Below are 19,722 nucleotides of genomic sequence, written 5' to 3'. Positions count from 1 at the left end.
GAACTAAATTCAAGAACAAAGTTCGGAACCTACGACAGGCTTAGAACTCAGTTACAAAATTTAGGTCCGGAATCCAAATAAAGAATTCAATTCATTAGTTTTGTTCTAGGATTCTGGAACTGAACTCATTTTCATAATCCAATTTCCAAGTTCCGAATTCAGTTCTAGAATAAATAAACTGAATTAAGTTTCAAATTATAGTTCCAGAACAACAAGTATCAAACGCAGCACACACATTTCATGCTTATGAATTGAATGAACAGTACACAGTTCATTCATTACATTTTTAATTGAAACGCAATCAATTCGTAGAACTGTTATTTGAGTCATGTACAGTATACGTCAGAAAATAATGAGACTCAAACCTTTTGTAATTTCATCTTGGCTTAGTATCTTTATTATCGACTTTAAACATAACCTGTATTAACATAAAATGTTCGTAGAAGATTAAGCTTCCTCTTCGCTCAATATATCCTCCATTTGCGTTTATGACCGCTTCTAGGCGACTTCTGAACTCCACCCTAACTACTGTCAAATCATTTGTTTGAAGTCAGTTTCGAATCCAGTTTCAACCTGAGACAAGACCTGACAACTGGAGCCTGGTTCTGTTCCAATTTTATGTCAGAATTTTCCAGTTCCTGATTGGCGGACTTGAACAACTCCGTCCAGGCAATAAAGAAAAAAAAGTTCCTGGTGGCAGACCCTGTCAGCTTGGATTGGAATTTTGGCGCGCACGAATATGACATTTCTCTCCCCTACTTCAATGTACGAGATTTGATGCGAGCTCGCCTGAGGGCGCCATGCTCACAAAAAAGAATGTTGCCAATGATTTGTTCGGGAATTGTGAAAGATGGATATCTTGTTAATATGATTTCTTTGTTGGTGGGCTTATGGGCAACGTTGCTGAGCATAAGGGAAATCAAAGTCGTGTTGAATAAAATACATGTTTTCAATTCGTCATAAGATGTTTGCGTTCCAAGGTAAAATATTAATTGTATTTAATATATTGTAATACTTTTTTAATTTGATTTAAGTATCCCCCTACAGAATTTACTTTTACCACAGATAAAAGATATACAGGCTCACATATGAACTGTGTGTAAAATTAGCTCAATCAGCGTGACGAACACTTGCAGATGTCACCACGATCGACACGAGGTGCCACCACGAGTTGGGTACCGCATTCACGTGAGCCACAATTTTGGGTGCAACGTTTTTTATTTTATTTAAAAGATGTTTTTATTCAGGCCTATTTGCGTACAAGCTTTACGTGGCCGAAATAGCCGATTTTTTAAATAAACAATTTTTTGAAGTGGATCTCGTTGTCACTCTTTTTCTAGGAGGAGAAGAGCTTCCATTTCCCTCCTGCGAGGGTTGAGCGGCACTTTGTTCGTGGCTCGTCTCGTCCTCCATTGCCGCATCGGTGGTTTTGTTGTTGATTTCCGTCTTCTTTTCGTTTTCCTTGTTGTTCGCAGTCTTGAGCTCGTTGCTAGTTGCTGTAGGAGCGCCTTGTTGTACATTGGTTGCAGTTGTTGGTTGGTTTGATGGTGAAACAGGAGTACTACGCTCACTAGTTTTCGTTGTTGAACGGTTGACCTTGTCTTTGGTTGAAGATGTTTTTTTCGCAGTTTCAGTGCAAGGTTTACCATAGTGTGCAGGTTGTTCACAAAACTGACATGTAACCAGCTGATTTCCATAGGTAATCAGCGTTTTAAACGGATGTGTAAAACGCTGATTACCTCCATCACCTTGACCACAAATGATGTATGATGGAATTGCCTTACGTATTGCATACGTACCACTCGCACGCCATTCCGGATGCCGGGGAAAAAATTCCGTCATACTTCTCGTTTGGTGGAAAGAACTTCACCGTACTGCGACATGATTTCCCGAACGCACTGATCGCTGGTCTGCGAGGGAAGGTCATGCACGCGTACTTGTACTGAGCACCATGTGCACAGGAATTTTGTATTTAATGTTGTCACACTCAACGCTGTGCACCTCGTTGTTAACCGAAGCGAATGCAATTGCATCGCTTTCACGTTCAAACATAATGTACACACAGTTAGACGCCTTGTTGAATTGAATCTCAGTTACATTATTAGCGTCTAGATGCATTCGTTCTTTAAGTAAGATTTCAATTTCATTTGCTGCTGGTCTAACTTTGCAACGCTTGAAATCTATACAAATTGAATTTGGTCTTGTTGGCCAAGTTTCAGGCTTTGTTAAATCGTATTTGACCATTCCGTACACTCTATTGTTCACTGCACTGTATTGTCTTTGTTTCTTTTGCTTCGACCGCAAACGATTTTCGACTGTGTTGGCTGAGAGGCGAGCGCGAACTGGAATGTATAGGTTGTTAAGTATCGTAAAAATTCAAATCATACAATTTTTTCATGCATGTTTTCTTGGAAAACAATTAAATGTACAGTTTGTATATTGTTTGAAACACCACGTGTACAATAAATTCAATTGTAGAATCGAAGAAAACAATATATTGTGTGACAGCGGAGTTCAGGTACCCCTCGCGGATGATCGCGAGAACACAGATGTCGAGTCCCTCTGGGTGTTGCATCGAGAGCAGACAACGTATCCCTCGGTGGGTGAAAAAGAATAATGTCATTTATTACACGTGTTCGTTGAAATAGAATACAGATTGGAATCCGGAAATAAATCTAATAAATATTCTGAGGTACTACATATTGAATCGTTTGAAATGAAAAAAATCTTGTCAAGATACAATAAAATGTATTGTAACCAATAGATCTAATTGTGAAATAATTGTTTATATTGTAAAATTAATGGTTTATTTTTTTACGGGCATCAACATTCACTTTGAAGAATAATTCCGAGAGACTCTGTACTTACTGAGAGTAAGTCATAATAGTTAACGAAAGACAATAGTTTTTTGTTCTGTCTGGTGTTATAATTAATACTCTTTTTGTCATAGCTTGAACGCAATTTCTAGAAATTACAACAAGAAAAACTGGCAGCCCCAACAGCGTTTTACTCGTGTTGATTCGTTTGACAGTAGAACTGTTCGAATAAATAAAACTAAAACGGCTTGCTGGAGATACGTTTGTTTCAGTTTCAGTTCTATTATAGATCTCCCATATAAAACTTCCAGCTGCTGAATATCTACTTCAATAAATCTGACATCACTGTAACCGACACGTAATCCAGCAGTTGAAATATTGCCAGCAAGGCTAAGATGACGAAAAGAATATTGTAGCAAGAATGAGAATCCAGTTGTCAGGTCTAGTCTTTGGTTTCAACACCATTGAACTGCAATTCTATTCAGTTACGAACTAGATGCGAATAACACTCAGTTTCGTGAAGTCTGTTCGTTTGTTGAAACTACCTTGGATTAACAACAGTAGTAGCAGTGATTTTAAAATGAAGCAGATATAAAAATAAACAATCATATGTAGATATTTTGCGATAGCGTGTAGCAATGTGTGATGGTCAGAGATGCCAGATTTTTTCATAGGAAATCTGTATTACTCTGTATAAAAAATCTGTATTTATTTGTATTCACTGAGAAAATGAAATTTCAGCAATAATTCTTTCCATCTGTCTGTTGGAACAGAAAGGTCAAATTCCATAAAAGGAATGTAATGCTAAGACTTTGCTTCTCGTCACTGCATTCAAATAGTAATAGATTGCTCTTGCGAAAAAGCTTTTTTTGCTTCTTGGGGAATCCGTATTAAATTTAGAAAATCTGTATCAATTCTGTATGCGTATGTAAAAATCTGTATATAGATATATCTGTATAAATGGCATCTCTGGTGATGGTCACTCTGTCCGCGGCAGAGATGCCAGGTCTGCAGATTTGTCTGTAAATCTGCAGATTTGGGGTATAGTGCTGCAGACATTTTTTGTTGTGCAGACTTTTGCAGACTTTTGAAATTCTCGCAGATTTTTACAGACTTTTGAAATTCTCGCTGACTTTCATCTATATTTACAGAAAAATTTGAAATTTCCGCGACCTTTTTTTTTTTTTTTTGCTCGCCAAGTCAGTTTTGCATGTCATACTTTATAGAGAAATTGCTGCCAGCAAGCCATACTTGCTGACTGCAGATTTTTTTTCAGATTTACAGACCCTGTCTGCAGACATTTGAAATTTTTACCTGGCATCTCTGGTCCGCGGGCTAACTACGCTCAGAGAAACGTCAAAACACTGCAATGCGTTTTTTCGTGTTTTGTTGTGTATGAATTCTAAACAAACAGATTCATCCTTATCAGTTCGAACGGAGCTATTGTTGATTGTGATCTACTTCAGCATAGAAGTTTTAGTGAATCGTGTCAGAAAACAATCTCTATCTGCTATTAACTATTAGTAATGCATACCTAAATAATAATGACGCAAACCGTTGTCGAATTGCACTGGTTTCCGAAGTACACGGATCGTTTCCTGACTGCGGCCGGATCGGAAATCAATCTGTATCAGGTGAAAACTCGTGACCTCATTGACCATGGAGTTAACAGTAGTGAGTAATTTTTTATGGTAATGCGTGAAAAGCTTGAAAATAATAGATCATATCCTGATTACAGACATAAATTTAGATATCTCGACAAATAGCACTGCCACGCTAATAGCTTTCGAAACGCGTTATCAATTCATCCGTTCGGTTGCTCCGTCCTATCACTCGAATGGCGATATTCTATTTGCAGCTGGTCTGCCTAATGGCAAGGTGGCACTGTGTAATTTTGCAACCGAAAATAATATTGAATTCAGTAAGTGGCCGTACTTCGTCCAAGAATGGTTAGGGTTTTAATAAAAAAAATATTCAACAGCACCACGCGTTTCACGTCCCTGTACATGTATCGCATGGAGCGAACTGGAACCGAGTCTGATAGCGATGGGACACGATCGGAACAGGTCCGACCACTGTATCACAATCTGGGATACGGAGAGGGGTGTTCCTAATCAAACCTGTAAGAACGGCTTGCTATCTTACATAACATTCGCAACTAACGTTTTCTTTACAGCAATCCTTCAGTTGATAGGCTTATCGGAAACGGCACATTCCATCTGCTGGGATCGTACATTCCCTCAGGTTATGATTGCTGGAATGAGTCACAAGTACATTAAAATGATGGATTTCAGACGTACGAATTGAAATGATTTTTGAATTCAATGAATAAAATTTTTTTTCACCCTTTAGAAAATACGCCTGTAGTGACGGTGGCCAACGCACGTACTGTTAATGGACTTTGCATAGCTCCGAACGGGCGTTACTTGGCCAGCTACGTGGATAACGTGATCAACCTGTGGGATCTTCGATATCTGGATAAAGCCATCAGTCAGATTCAGATGCAAAAAAACATCACACACTTGTCTTGGTGTCCGACGAGATCATCAGTGCTGACTACCCTACAGCGTGACTCTCCCCTGATACATTTAACCGATCTACATTGGCCCGGTTCGGAGACGGATGGTGGAGAGCCACATTCAATCAAGCGATTCGTTTCACCGTTCCAACCTCGCAGTGGCAGCCGGGTTCCAACGATGGGCTACCTTTCGTGGCATCCCTATGATCTTGAACGAATGCTGGCTCTGTCAGGAACCGGTATTATTTGTGACTTCAAGATACCGCAACGAGTAGCCATTTCCTGGGATAATAACAATAATTTATACGGTAATAATGGGGCTGAGCTGCGACAGTTTACATCACCGACTCCACCGACTACTCCGACGGATTCGTTAAATCAGTGGGATTGTGGAATTGATAGTTATGAGGAGGATATAGCGGAAACAATTCAGAAACGAGCCTTGAATAACTACGGCCTGATGACGGAGATACAACGAAATGGGGATTTGGCGGGTAGTGCGAATTTGAAAGGTGTGTGGCGCTTACTGGGGCATATGATCAAAGAAGACTGCAAGTTGGGGTTGAACACAATTCTAGGAGTGTGTAGTTCTCCGGATGGTCCAGCAATGTCTCGTTCGGAACCGGTTATGACCAAATGGATTGACTTTAGCATCGGTAGTGGTTTGGTTGTGTACCGAAGTGAACACAGAGATACAGCTCAACTGCTTTGCGGATGGACCTTTGACCGGAAAAATGAATCGTCATTCCTTGCGTTCATCGAAGAACTTTGCACGAATAAGGAATTCACGAGGGCAGCATTGATTGTCTGCTTTCACTTTAGGATAAAACAAGCAATCGATATACTGGGCAGGGGTGCTGAACAGGCATCGGATCCAAGTTCGTTGTTGCGAGTAGCGGCCATAGCCTTATCGGGATTCAGTGCAGAGCGTTCCGGACTGTGGCGGAAGCAGTGTGGAGCAGCCCGAACACAAATTGACGATCCTTATCTGCGCTGTATGTTTTCGTTTTTGGCTCACGAAAAGGATGGTTTCGAAACCGTAACTAACGAAACGGAAATTTCCCTTGGCGACCGGATGGCTTTTGCGTGTAACTTCCTGTCCGACCTCAAGTTGGCAGAATATATCAAAGGCATGGTGGCCAGCTGTATCGAGTGTGGTGATTTGAACGGTCTCCTGCTGACCGGCGCCACCAATGATGGGATTAAACTACTCCAAAGTCATCTGGATCGAACCGAAGATGTGCAAACCGTTGCGTTGATCGCTTCCCGATTCCTCACATCGGATCTTTTAACCGACTATCGCGTTCAGTATTGGATCTCTACATATCGGGATTTGCTGGACATTTGGGGCCTATGGGAGCAACGTGCCCAGCTGGATATTGCCCTGGGACGTATCCGTTCACCGCCGCAGAATTCGCGGTCCGTATTTCTTCTGTGCAATTTTTGCGGAAAGAATGTTTCGATGGCCCTCCAGGAAGATGCACGACTTCGTAGTAACGCGGCCGTCATGCATAAGCTTTCCTCGTGTCCGAACTGTCGGAAACCGTTACCGCGTTGTGCGCTCTGCTTGCTACACATGGGAACCACCATGGGTTCCATGTCTGGACAGGGATATTCTAGCCAGGGTCAGATCGGTTGGCAGTCGAAACCGTTCTCGAAGTGGTTCTCCTGGTGTCAGACCTGTCGCCATGGTGGACACACCGAACATCTGGCGGAATGGTTCAAGTGAGTATCATGACGAGGGTATTATACATTTTAATCAATCAATCTATCAAATTATTATCTACATCATGTATTGAATTTTCAACACATAGTCCCACAGTTCGTTCGAGACGTTTCTACCGGGAAGTCATTTATTTGAAGTAACACATATGATTTGTACCGTTATACCGTTTTCTATTATTATTTAATCGATAGATATATTATCTGGGAACAGAAATTGCAAAGTTTGCAAGATTTGAGTATTTTCGGCGGAATTGTTATTTAAATTGTCCGGCTTCCAGTCATGTCTTTGAAACACCTGAACGTGGAAACATTTTTTTCTCGAAATCATGTACAAATTCTGTATAAAATGTTCAAAACGACGTATGTATCAATGAGAGATTCTCTTTGTTTACTTTCTCTTTTGATTATTACGGCACTCTTAGCAATCCTTCTCTCCAATTATTTGCCGATAATAATAACTAAAGCTATCATCTTTCAATCTGCTCTGGAGAAATTACCGAAAAAACCAGGAATATTTCGCAATAATCGAAAGTAAACAAAGAGAATCTCTCATTGTTACATACGTCGTTTTGAACATTTTATACAGAATTGTTGTTTTAACTAATGCCCTGTTTACACTTCTGCTGGCTGCCAGCATGCTGGTGTCAGTGTACTGCTCTCTTAGGAAAAAACGTTCAACTGTGGTCCAATGATCCAAAGTATTAGACCAACGAAGAACTACCGTTGAACGTTTTTTTCCTAAGAGGGCAGTACACTGACACCAGCATGCTGGCAGCCAGCAGAAGTGTAAACGGGGCATAAACTGTCATTTTTGATTTATTGTGCTGGCAGTGTAGCAATGACACCCAGCATAGATACGCACCTCAAACGAGTAATGAAACGTCTCACTTAGAAGAAAACGTTCAACGGTGGTCCTTCATTGGTCCAATACGTTGGATCATTGGTCCAATTTTTTTTTTAAATACGTTTATTATGTCTCAATTGGAAAAAAAAAGATAAAATAATTATATCGGGATACTAAAATTAAAACGTAATGCGTTTATATCTACTGCGCCGCTGCATTCTTCAATAAAGTTGATGTAGCTTAACAAAGTTTTTAATGAAAAAATGAAACCAAGACGCTAAAAATGTAGAACCAATTCAAAACGGTTCTGCCAATCTTGTATGGCAAGAATCTGGCAGAAAGAGAACCGTTAATAACCGCTAGGCGAAATTCTCTGCTGGAAACGGTTGTTGCATTGTTGCCAGACTTTTGCCGGAATTCTGGCAGAATTCCGGCAAAAATGGCTGGCAGACATAGCCAACCGTCTGGGGGGAAATCTGCCCGCCGAGTACAAGTGGGGTTGATTCGAAAATTTGTCGGAATTGAGTAGGAACCCACTTAGAAAAAAACGTTCAACGGAGGTCCTTCATTGGTCCAATACGTTGGATCATTGGTCCAATGAAAGTCCAATCAATCGTTCAACGGGAGGCCAACACGGGACCTTCGTTTGCCGATTTTGAAACAGACCGTTGAACCCAATTCAGTGACGGTTTTCAAATCCAATTTGACAAAACAAAGTCGCCTGTATCTAAGTTAGCCGAGCGTTTTCATCTTCTCACCTTCGCTGAAAATGTCAAAGATTTCAATGTGGGAAAATCCTGCTGGATACGGTTGTATCGTTTGAGTTTATATCTGGCAGCGGTGAGGCAGTCGATCACCAGATTGTCTGCCAGCCATATTTTTCCAGTTGGCAGCGTTTAGTCAGCCATCTGGCAGCCATGCGTATGCGGGTAAACTTACAAATCAGCTGTTTTTCAAAAAAGGACGATTCTTACAAAAGTAAACAAATCGAGGTTCTCTCTCCTACCAATAAATGCTTCAAAATCCTACAATTTTGTCTAAAAATTCGTATTCTACAAAAATCTCAATCTTAGTAGTATAAATAACTATAAAAGGCGAAACTGTCATTCCATTTGTTTACGCAAGTTTCGCCCTCCGTGTTCCATGCCAACAAACAGGGCGATACTTCAATTGCTAGTAAGGAAGGGCGAAACTATTTATTTTCTTTATTTTAGATGGTTTCCGAACCTTTTATTACTGGAAATAGTAAAAGAGACAATAAAACTACTCGCAGATTTGTCTTAGTAGCGAAAACCAGCCAATTTCATGAAAAAATGCGCAAAGGCGTATCTTTATAATTCACACAGGAAGTATAAAAGTAAACAAATCGAAAAAGGGCGAAACTCGTTTTGTGTTGATTTATTCAGTGGATATAGAAGGAAAGTGGTAACATTTGCGTGCCTTTTGAAGATAAACTAACAATTCATCGACTTATCATAAATTGATCTGAGAATATATGATAATTTCTAAACACGATTTGAAACCAAAGTAGAAATATTTATCGATGATTTTCTCCATTTGCTGTCAATGTTAGATTCGCCGTTCTTTGAAAAACAGCTGAAATGAGGTAGACATTCAACAATTGAGCATTTTGACGTCTCTGTTACTCACACCGATGCAGAGTGCGCAGATTTATTCATATACGAAATTAGAATGTGTGCGAGCCGAAGTCAAAGTTTGTTGTGGGTTCAATTTTACACTGAGGTAAAACATTTTTGACTCATAATCATACACTGCGAAAAATGTATATAGAATTTCGTAAGCTATGAACTAATAAACCAAGTAGAAGACAGTTCCATTGTGTGATATAGAGTTTCATGAACGATTTTATGTCTTTCTCAACTGTTCTCTTGGCATTGCAGTGTTTTTTATTGCATATATGTCTTCAATAATTGGCACGATTCGGCTCGACAAAATTCACTGGGTCATTTCGACATACTCACACTAGCATTAACCTTTCAACAGCTAAGAATAGCCACACCAACACATTCGCACGTGGATTGGACTATAGATTGTAATTCCGAAGATGGAACTGACCAGCATAATGTTTACAGGGCATGGAGAAATGTTTACTCCACTTGCAGGATGGCTCTCTGAAGAGCATTTCTAATTCCGTTTTCAAGAATGTAGCTGATAAGCCTAATGCTAGAGGTGCACTTTCATGAAACTACAAATACTATCGCTTCATTTCAGCAGTAATTTTCAAGCGTTAAGCGTAGTTAATTACATTGACATGTACTGTCCGAAAATACATAACTCGCAAATGAAATTAAAACATTTATACTGTAAGAAACTTACATGAAACGGCCCGTTTTTGTTCTCAGCAGAGATGCCATTTATACAGATTTATCTGTATTATACAGATTTTTACATGCTCATACAGATTTAATACAGAGTACAGATTTCCTTAATTTAATACAGATTTATGTAGTTCTCACAAAAAGTAAATAATAAAAAATTAAACTTTTCTGTCTGAGCTATCTTTTAGTATTTGATTCCAGTGACGAGATAAAAGTGTATCAATCAACGGACAAATCACAAATTTATATAGAAATCTGTTGTGAAATCCATTTATGTTATAATTTGAAACCAATTTGAACTGATATTCAAGGGAGTAATGGCATCATGAAACTTTACTGTCAAACTGAGAGTTATATGACCCGACTTGACGTTGTATTTTGGGCGTTAAAAATCCAAGTCAAATTATGAAGTCAACATTTTCAAACTAGATAAATATATGGAATTACAATTCAATTGTTGTGGATAAACAAATTAAAAAAAAAAACTATGAAACTTCGTCGTTGAATTGAAGAATCCAACCAACTCTTTTGCGATCGCTGCGCTGCCCGAGTGGCGAGCTTTGAACTAAGCGATGGTAATTTTCAGATTTTGCTTGAAGATTCGAACAAAATGCAGGGTTTTTATTTTTTTCCTATGAATCGAATACTAACATACAAAAATGTGTGAAAATTTGGTTAAAAAGCGATCATTAATGATTCAGTAACTTTCTGTGGTATGTTTGATTGATATTTATGGAGAAATCGTAACATGAAATACCAAATTCGAAGAAGTGAGGTTGGGTACTGTTTTCATATCTGGGATATTCTTTGTTTTTTGGGTTGGATTTTGAGATTAATTGATAAATTATGATCAAAAGTTTTATGACTAGTCTATTTACTCATGTTTTATCATCTAAATCAAATCTGTATGTGAACTGAAAATTTCAAATTTCATCCGAGGTTGTCAAGAGTATAGGACAATTTGAAATCATATGTTTGATGGCAACACGTGAATAATCGTTTTTTTTTACCCATATTTGTAAGGTTTTGCCATCTGCATTCTTTCAAACTCAAGTAAATTGAAAAATTCGTCAAAAATTTTTCTTAATACATGGGATATGTCAAAACAATCACCATAACGCTATCTCGTGGTGACCACGCTGATTGGATTGTTCAATATTCTTGTGAGCGCCTGCAATGACTGATTGAATCTACACTCTCATTGAACATAACTCAAAATTGAGTGACACACCACTAAAATTCATTAAAAAGTGCACGTACTCTGAACTTGAGTTACCACCTATCTACTCATTTTTGAGTAAGGGACGAAGCTGTCAAAATTTGAGTATATTTTACTCAAAATAAGGAATAAATATTTTTTTCACAATTTAAGTGAGTTTAATTAAAAATTTGAGTTTTTTGCACTCAAAATAAATAAATTCTTTTTCGTTAATGTTTATATAAAAGGATTCTCTAATTAAAATCATTCTTCTTTCTTTTAAATAGGAAGGGCAAAAAAGTGATTGAAATCCGTTCAATTTGACCGCATTGAAGTCAAAATTGAACTATTTTGTTATCCTTATTTGGGATCTCTTTTAGCATAATTGATACCACAAACACTTACTTACTACTTACTATTGAACACATCTATGATTGATGATTCGTGATTTTGAAAGCCGGATCTAGAAACGGTAATGAAAAACGACGTATTCTTGCATTCTTAAATTCGATAAGAATATTCCGATAAAGAAAACGCACTGAACTGCTAGAAGTTTTTTTTTTCGCAAAAATGTTTGTATACTCAACGCTTTCTCTAATGTATGAATGAATACGAGAGAACTCATGGTCTTAGTAAATTTTAATCAAATCCATACTCAAATTTTGACATATTGTTCCAGTTTATGAATTTGAGTAAACGCAACTCAAACCATGAGTTATGTTCAAAGAGCGTGTACCATTCTACAACCACAATCTATTGGAATAACATCTTTTAGCGTCATTTTGTTGTAAGAATTTTATTTATGTCATTTTATTAGTGAGTACAGATTAATACAGATTTTTTATTCAAAACAATACATATTTTCTATGAAAATATCTGGCATCTCTGGTTCTCAGCCAAGTGACAGCATTCGAATACATCGATATCGGTTATGACAAAATCAACTGATATGTTAGTTAAATCAATTTTTGTTGAAACAACCAGAGCGTCTCTGAGAACATCGAGTGCACATTTTTGTTACATATACGCAGACATTTTGCGTACCCGACGGACTGAGTCGAATGGTATATGACACTCTGCCCTTCGGGTCTCGGTTCAAAAGTCGGTGTTCACAGTGATTGCATATCCTTCTTATATTGCAAAATGGGCAATTTCCGGTAAAAATTTTTTAATGTGGAACACATTTTTGTTTTCTATATAGTTTATCGCTTCAACCGAAATCGCAGAATGTTGGATCCTAATAAAGATCAATCTAAGCAGACTCTCGTTCATTTGCAGAATCAAAAGTGTGACGATTAATTAAAAATGTCGATCATCAGAAATTTTGATAGCCTTGTTCCACATCAATGGCTCGAACAACCCCATCTCCCAAATTAAGTTCCTTTGGATTCTTGGATGATTGTGACTTTCAGTTTAGTTTAGTTTTCGAAGAAAAGTTGCTTGAAAAAATTTTACCCTTTTCAAAAGACAGTCTAGATCAGTGATTCCTAAACTGGCCCGCATATGCTTGGCTTCCTGACGGCAGTGGGCAAAATAGCCATTCTGGTGTCCGGCTGCCTCACCGCTGCCAGACATACACTTCTAACGGAGACATGGTTGCCATCCGTTTGTCATACTACTGTCAGCCATTCTTCTTTTTTTCCGTTGATGTTTTTGTTTATGTTCGGGAAATAGAAATCGGAACAAAAAAAAATCAATTATTGTCTTAATATTTTATTTATTTGCCAGCTGGCATCTTGCAATTAATATAACATATACATTATTGATCGAAAAAATAAGATACGTTGCCCTCACCATCATCGGCAGCGAAAGCAATCAATGTCGGGCGAATGTTTTATTTTATTTTGACTTTGACAGTCGTCACTTTTCAACAATCTATGATCGAAACAAAACTTAATCTGTGCATATCATTACCAATCGGAATCATTTCGGTGAGCTTATTGAACTTATTGAAAATCTTTGAAACACAGAATAAGCTGTGAACCTGGCAGCTGTCTGTTGCTGCCAAGGTAACCAAGATACAGTGCGGTGGTCCACACAGTTCATCACTGGGTGCTAGATCATTTTTTGTGGGCAGAAAACTTTGAATAATCAACAGGTGGGTAATGAGACGTATAGAGTGGACATCACCATGTAATAGTCCTGTACGCTCACGAGTCTGCTGCGAAGTCTGTACTCCGCAGAGAACCGCAAGTAATTGTTCTTGAAATACGCTGCAGAAACCTCCCAGTGAATGAGATTGATGATAATCCACCTAGTGATGTGTTGATGTCTTTCTCATGTGACTTGTATACTAAGCAATATTACTGTGGTATTCCTGAAAAAAAATCTTGAAACTATCTATTATTTGAGCTTTGTGTTTGTGGAAATCGGTTGTGCCATCTCAGAAAAAAGTGAGTGCATCAAAACTAATTGGCTCAAGTGGCACGCTCTCCTAGTTATTTGGAGATTTGTGCCTTAAAAGTGCCATAAAGTAGGATACAACAGAATATTATTCTCAATATTTGCTACTTAGCCGTTGTAGACTAGCTGGCGCACCTTTTTGCGAACGTTCCTCATTAAATTCCGTACAGACTTCTTGGCGACAAGTTTTGACACTTTTTTCCAATCTTTTTCGAACTGTTGAATGGTTGAATGGTAGTATACCATTCTACCGTTGATTTCGAGTAGTGGCAAGAAGCAAGATCTAGCCAGAAGACAACAGTATCCTTGTGGCTTCGAATCATGGGTAGAAGTCGTTTTTGTAAACATTCCTTGATGTATATTTCGCTGTTCATTAAAGCAGTGGTGATGAAGAGTTTCGAATTCTTACCGCAACTACAAATTGCTTGCCAGACCATAGCTTTCTTATCAAATTTTTCGACTTCAATCGATGTCTCGGACTGGTTTAACACTTGCCCTTCTCGTACCGTATAATATTGTGGTCCCGGCAAGGATTTGTAATCGAGTTTCACGTAGGCTTCTTCGTCCATGATTATGCAGTTGAACTTTCCAGCAAGAATCGTATTGTACAGCTTACGAACCCTCGGCCTGATCGATGCTTCTTGTTTCGGACTACGTTTTGGTTGTTTCTGCTTCTTATAGGTTCGAAGATTCAAACGATCTTTAGCACGAAGAACATTTGACTTCGAAGTGCCCACTTTTTTGGCCACATCCCGAACTGAAACCTCCTTCTTTTGCTCGAACGCCTTCAGTATACGTTTATCCAACTGAGGGTTAGCAGGACCTTTTTTTCGACCCGTTTTCGGTTTATCCTCAAAGGTGTTATCCTCACCGAACTTCCTGATTGCATTTCGCACGGCTTTTTCACTTACTCCTTCCATTTTTGCTATCTTTCTCAGTGACAGTCCGCGTTCAAATGTTACATTGATCTTCTAGAATCAGACCAATTGAAGAAGGATTTCTCATGGAAGATAAATTAGTAGAGCTATTGGAAATAAAACTGGCTAATAACCAGCGGACGATTCGTCATGAAGAACTCGTACTTTCTGACGATTTTTCTGATTACTTTACGAGAGATGCCTAGCGTTTAGAATCCTGTTAGGAAAAAAATAGATCGATATCTTGGGCGTTTTTACAGCTATCATTTGATTTATTTGTTCATCAACGCCGTGATTTTGAATTTAATTTTATGAGCATGAGAATTTTCGTACGACCATATGAACGGAGGAACGAGAAATGCTCTGTATAAAATGCTTTGAAATTGCAGGCCTAGATTGTTGTTGATTTTCCAGAGTGGCAAGCGTCCATTTTTGGGATTGCTGTTCCTTATTGATTTATTTTCAATCAAATGTATACCAAAAAATAATAAAAACAGTCATGTGCGCTTGGAAGAAATCGATTACGTATAACCAAAAACCCCAGATGACTAGAAAAAGGTTTGATGCTTTTCTATTTTGCTTTTCTAATATTTCCTATTTATAAAATTAAAAAACACTTCAATCCTCAATTAGCGGGCCTATTATAAGGTTCTATTTTGGACACGGGATATCTAAACAGAGGCGATTTGAGCATATTCGCAAAACCGGGAAATTTTATCTCGCAAACCGGGAAATTGAAATCGGCAATTCACTTGCCACCCTGAGGTTCGTTGGTTTTTAAATAAGAATTGTTTGAGTCGTTTTTTCTTGTCAAACGAACGCACAAACATTTAAAATGACTGATGGGCCTCAACTCGCAACGCTCTTCAATCCGGGTTCAGATTGTGCACGGTGGATGTGTTTTAAATTTCAGTTTCGCCCTTGTGATCTGACCCCACACACAAATACTTATCAATTCTTTGGCTGGGTAATAATACATAAGACTTTGCTGTGTCTCTACTGTCACTTATTTCTAACCCGATGTAGCAGAAATTGATTGGTTAATTGAATCTTGATTCAACATTTGGTTTCAATCGTGTAGGATCACTTCCAAAAGCCTGTCATGACATCGAATTGAAGAGTGTTTCACTTGATGGGCAGTGGTTTGAGTTTACTGAATAGCCAGAAGTCAGACGGGGCCGAATCAGGCGTATACGGTGGTTCCAGAAACATTGGCAAAGAAATTGTCTACAATCGTAACACCCTTTATTCTAAACTAATTAAGGACATACATATACAATTCGTTTAACTACAGCGTTTTAACTGCTATTTTTCTCCATTGTACAAAAAACAATATGGATGTCTAGCTGGATGTATGCAACGATTCTCAGAATCAATGTGTCCACATAAAATAAAAAAACAAATTTTAACTGTTCCTGACATTGAATGATGTCATTAATTTCTGTAATTACTACCAAGGCGCTTTCAACGCCGAACCTGTTCGCATCTCATTAGTTCTGGACGAAGTGTGCGGTTCTAAGTACGCTTCGTCACTGTAACCACAATCTTTACACACACAAAAAAGCTGCGTTAAATTGCGATCTGTGTAATTACAAACATTAATGTTGTCTCAAAGCTAAAACAGATGACTACATATCATACTTAGCAGTATTACGAACACGCTTTCGACAAAGACTAATGCTTTTTTCGTTCTGTTTTTTTTTCCGCAGTGAGAACACCGAATGTCCAGTCACCTCGTGCAGCTGCAAGTGCTACGCCAAAGATCTTCCGATGCCGCAGTTCCCGCGTGAAAAAGACAGTCCCTCCTGATATCAGCTAACGACATCGTTTTAGTTCGAAAACAACAACAACAAGAACTACAGAGAAGTGAAACACACCGCGTAAATAGTTTGAAAAATAAAACGATGCAAGCTTTTATGGCCCCCCTCAAAAGGGTCTACTGCCACTCAGATTAAGAGACCGTCGATTGATTAGGCTTTGTGGGTTTGATGGTTTGGAAAAAATGTTTGCTGTTTTGTTTGCCAGTTTATTGTAGCTTGGTACTTCTTTATGTGTATGAAGAACGAACGTTCACGTCATGTGAGATTTATTGTTTTCTAGAGTATATTTTTTCTAAGATAATTTTAATTGTACTTTTAAAAGTTTTTGTTGTAAAAATAAACAAACAATTGGGACTATCTTGCAGATTTCCTCTTTTCTCAAGTAAGCGCACTAGGGATGTCAATGCATCCAATATTGCACACTCTCCAGCACGCGAACTGATTTCTCTTTTTGTTGTCTTCCTTCATAATGGATTGGAAACCACGCCCATATAAAACCAGCCCTTTTCCGTCAGCAGTATTGAGGGCGCTAAGCGATGCGGTAATCGTTTTGTCTCGTTTTCTCTGCTGATGCGCCATCGCGATTCGACGTTGAATCGCACTAAATTCACATCGGGGCATATAGGATTTGTATGAAATGGGTCAATAAATTATGTTCACTGCTGCCGTCCGGCGGCAGCATAGCAAGTTGTAAGTGTGCGTGTGTATGTGTATGTGATTTCAGCGGGAAATTGAACCAGCCTCGGTATGTGAGCGGGGTAATAAACGTAAATTGATTTAAATTGTTCATCTGCTAAGGCCAACCTTGTGCCGGCAATGTCGTCGTCAATCGCAATGCTGTAATGAAAATTGCCCTGCGTTATTTAATTTAAACTGGTTTTGTGGTCGTTTGGATTGCCATTGGTGTCGTGGGTCGATTGGATTATGCGTTCGCGGTTGGATGTTGGAAGTGTAGTCGCTTTACTGGGTTGAAGTGACTTAAGCCATATACATACGCCGTAAATTGGATGTACCTAGAAATGAGTCAGCGGAAAGTATTTTATACATATAGATTAGTTTAGCCATTTCTTTTTTGATGCTATCGTAAATCGATTGGCGATTACTACATTTATTTCAAATAGGTAACACCAACTCAGGGTATATATGAGCACTTCGTTTTAATTTGCTGTTCCACAGCACTCCCAAATGCTGATACTTAATCAAAAACTCTAAGTTGTGCAAAATGAGTGAGCCGAACAATGTGCGCTGAATGTAAGCGCTACTTGCGACGAAAGATCACAGTGAATATCAGGAGCACAACTTAAGTGAATTGATCGAAAGAAATTAATCGAAATTTGTATGAAATACACGCCGAGAAATGGAGCTTGTTTAACATAACAAAACAATCAGCAGATTTTTAAAAATGATTTTTCTGTTAATTTCAAGCTAGAATATGATGTTTTTGAACCAATTTCTCCCTTCGACATAAACAATTATATCTGTTTCATTTGATGCAAAATTCTGCAAATCCTGGCTAACGAAAAAATGATTTTTTCGGCTGATTTTATTGTTGAAATAAATTAACCCTTTATTACATGTCAACAAAAGTTGAGTTGATTTAGTTGGCAATGAATTTGTTGATTCAATCATGTTTTAAATTTATACCAAGAAAAAAAAATTGTTAATTTTATCTATAATCTTATTTGTGTAATGATAAAACTAAGTTTATTGTTTGAATGAACTGTAACAGTTATCAACAGTTGCACTATTTAATAGTGCAACTGTTGAATATATTCCGCTAACAGCTCCAGGTGAAAAATAGTGTAACAGTTATATTTCTCATAAACCATAGAATTTTTCTCTCCCGTGGATAATAAAAAAAGTTTCCACGTGTTTTGAAAGGTAAATTTATGAGTTTCTTTCATTTCATGGAGCTCTTCAACAGTTCAAGTGTATGTATGGATAATTCAAAATCTGACTAAACCTGCATAACATTACGTGACACGTTTTTACAGTGTATATTTGATGCAGGATCTCTATCTTCATCGGACTGATAAAGCACCGACGTATTAGACATAATAAAATTTAATGTCGTCTCACGACAAAAGGACCCAGCGGCTGTTGAAAGCATTTAACAACTCGAACATGGATGAAAATCGAAAAAAAAAATTTTAAAAGATGACAGTGAAAATTAGTTTGAAAGAAATATTTTGTTTTCCTAATGAAAAACAAAGATTTATGACTTTAACAAACAGAAGCGTATGTTGAAATACTAATCATTTTAGGTTTAGGTTTTATTATTTATTTCAACTGCTAGGTTATAAATTCAAAGTACTATAAATATTACCTTTATCCAAAGTTTGTTAATTTTAAACTGATTTTACAAGTTAAATTTACTATGAAATTGTTTGTCAAAAAATTGACAGGAATGCCCAAATAAGATATTTATTACTTTTATCAAAATATTTATGGAAACAAACTAATCCACTGAGAATATCTAGTTTTGTAATTTCAAGCAACAATATTTGCTATATTAAACCAAATTTTCTTTTGTCACCATTTCAATAAAATAAGTCGTTGCGTGAAACCAATATTCAGTTACTTTTATAACATTTTTCTCTGCGTGTAGGATCAAACGTTCAATTTGAAAGCTATGTTGAATATGGCTGTTAACCATTTTAACTAATACACAAAAGGCAATAAAATTGCGTTTTTCGGAGTAAAACACTGTGCATTTCAAATGAACGAAAAATAGTGTATCTGACAGCAAACGTTTCCTCGCATAACAAAATATTTTCAGGTTAAAAGTTTTTTTTTATTTCAATGTCAAGTCATTTTGAAAGTACAAAATACAATAAAACAAACAAAATAGTCATTCAGGCAGCATTGTCTGTTTTCTTTCCTGCAAACTACTAGCAAGTATAAAGATCAAAAACAGTTCCCGGAATCACCCCCGAGTGGCGTTCTCAGTTACTTGATTAAGTTTTTAAAAGTTGCCACATCTGTCATTGATGTTTTATCCAATTTTCAGTTTGATACCTGGACATTTGTAAAACTTATGCTGTATTGAGTACATATGCGACTATGCGTGTCCTCGATTTTGTAAATTTTCGAAAACGAAATGTAATTTGCAACAACGAGTTTGCTTTAAATTTTGCGTTAA

The 19,722-nt window shown here is 37.7% G+C and overlaps 1 protein-coding gene across 1 annotated transcript; it reads left to right on the top strand.

Moving 5' to 3' along the window:
* Positions 1–4,233: 4,233 nt before the first annotated feature.
* On the top strand, positions 4,234–16,929 carry LOC131430273 (GATOR complex protein MIOS). Its single transcript, XM_058595104.1, has 6 exons — positions 4,234–4,490; positions 4,555–4,737; positions 4,798–4,938; positions 4,993–5,112; positions 5,169–7,059; positions 16,470–16,929. The coding sequence occupies exons 1-6, from the start codon at positions 4,361–4,363 to the stop codon at positions 16,567–16,569; spliced, it is 2,565 nt and encodes an 854-aa protein (XP_058451087.1). The 5' UTR covers positions 4,234–4,360; the 3' UTR covers positions 16,570–16,929.
* Positions 16,930–19,722: the final 2,793 nt, after the last annotated feature.

Source organism: Malaya genurostris, chromosome 2 (assembly GCF_030247185.1).
Source record: "Malaya genurostris strain Urasoe2022 chromosome 2, Malgen_1.1, whole genome shotgun sequence".
Lineage (NCBI taxonomy): Eukaryota > Metazoa > Arthropoda > Insecta > Diptera > Culicidae > Malaya > Malaya genurostris.
The sequence above is the reverse complement of the archived record's forward strand: the minus strand, read 5'-3'. Positions and strand labels throughout refer to the sequence as shown.

Excerpts from the sequence above, each read along its gene's own strand:
- LOC131430273 (XM_058595104.1), top strand. The coding sequence starts at position 4,361 with ATGACGCAAACCGTTGTCGAATTGCACTGGTTTCCGAAGTACACGGAT. Across the intron at positions 4,738-4,797 it reads CGAAAATAATATTGAATTCA|CACCACGCGTTTCACGTCCC; the intron begins GTAAGTGGCCGT and ends AATATTCAACAG. Across the intron at positions 4,939-4,992 it reads GGGTGTTCCTAATCAAACCT|CAATCCTTCAGTTGATAGGC; the intron begins GTAAGAACGGCT and ends TTTTCTTTACAG.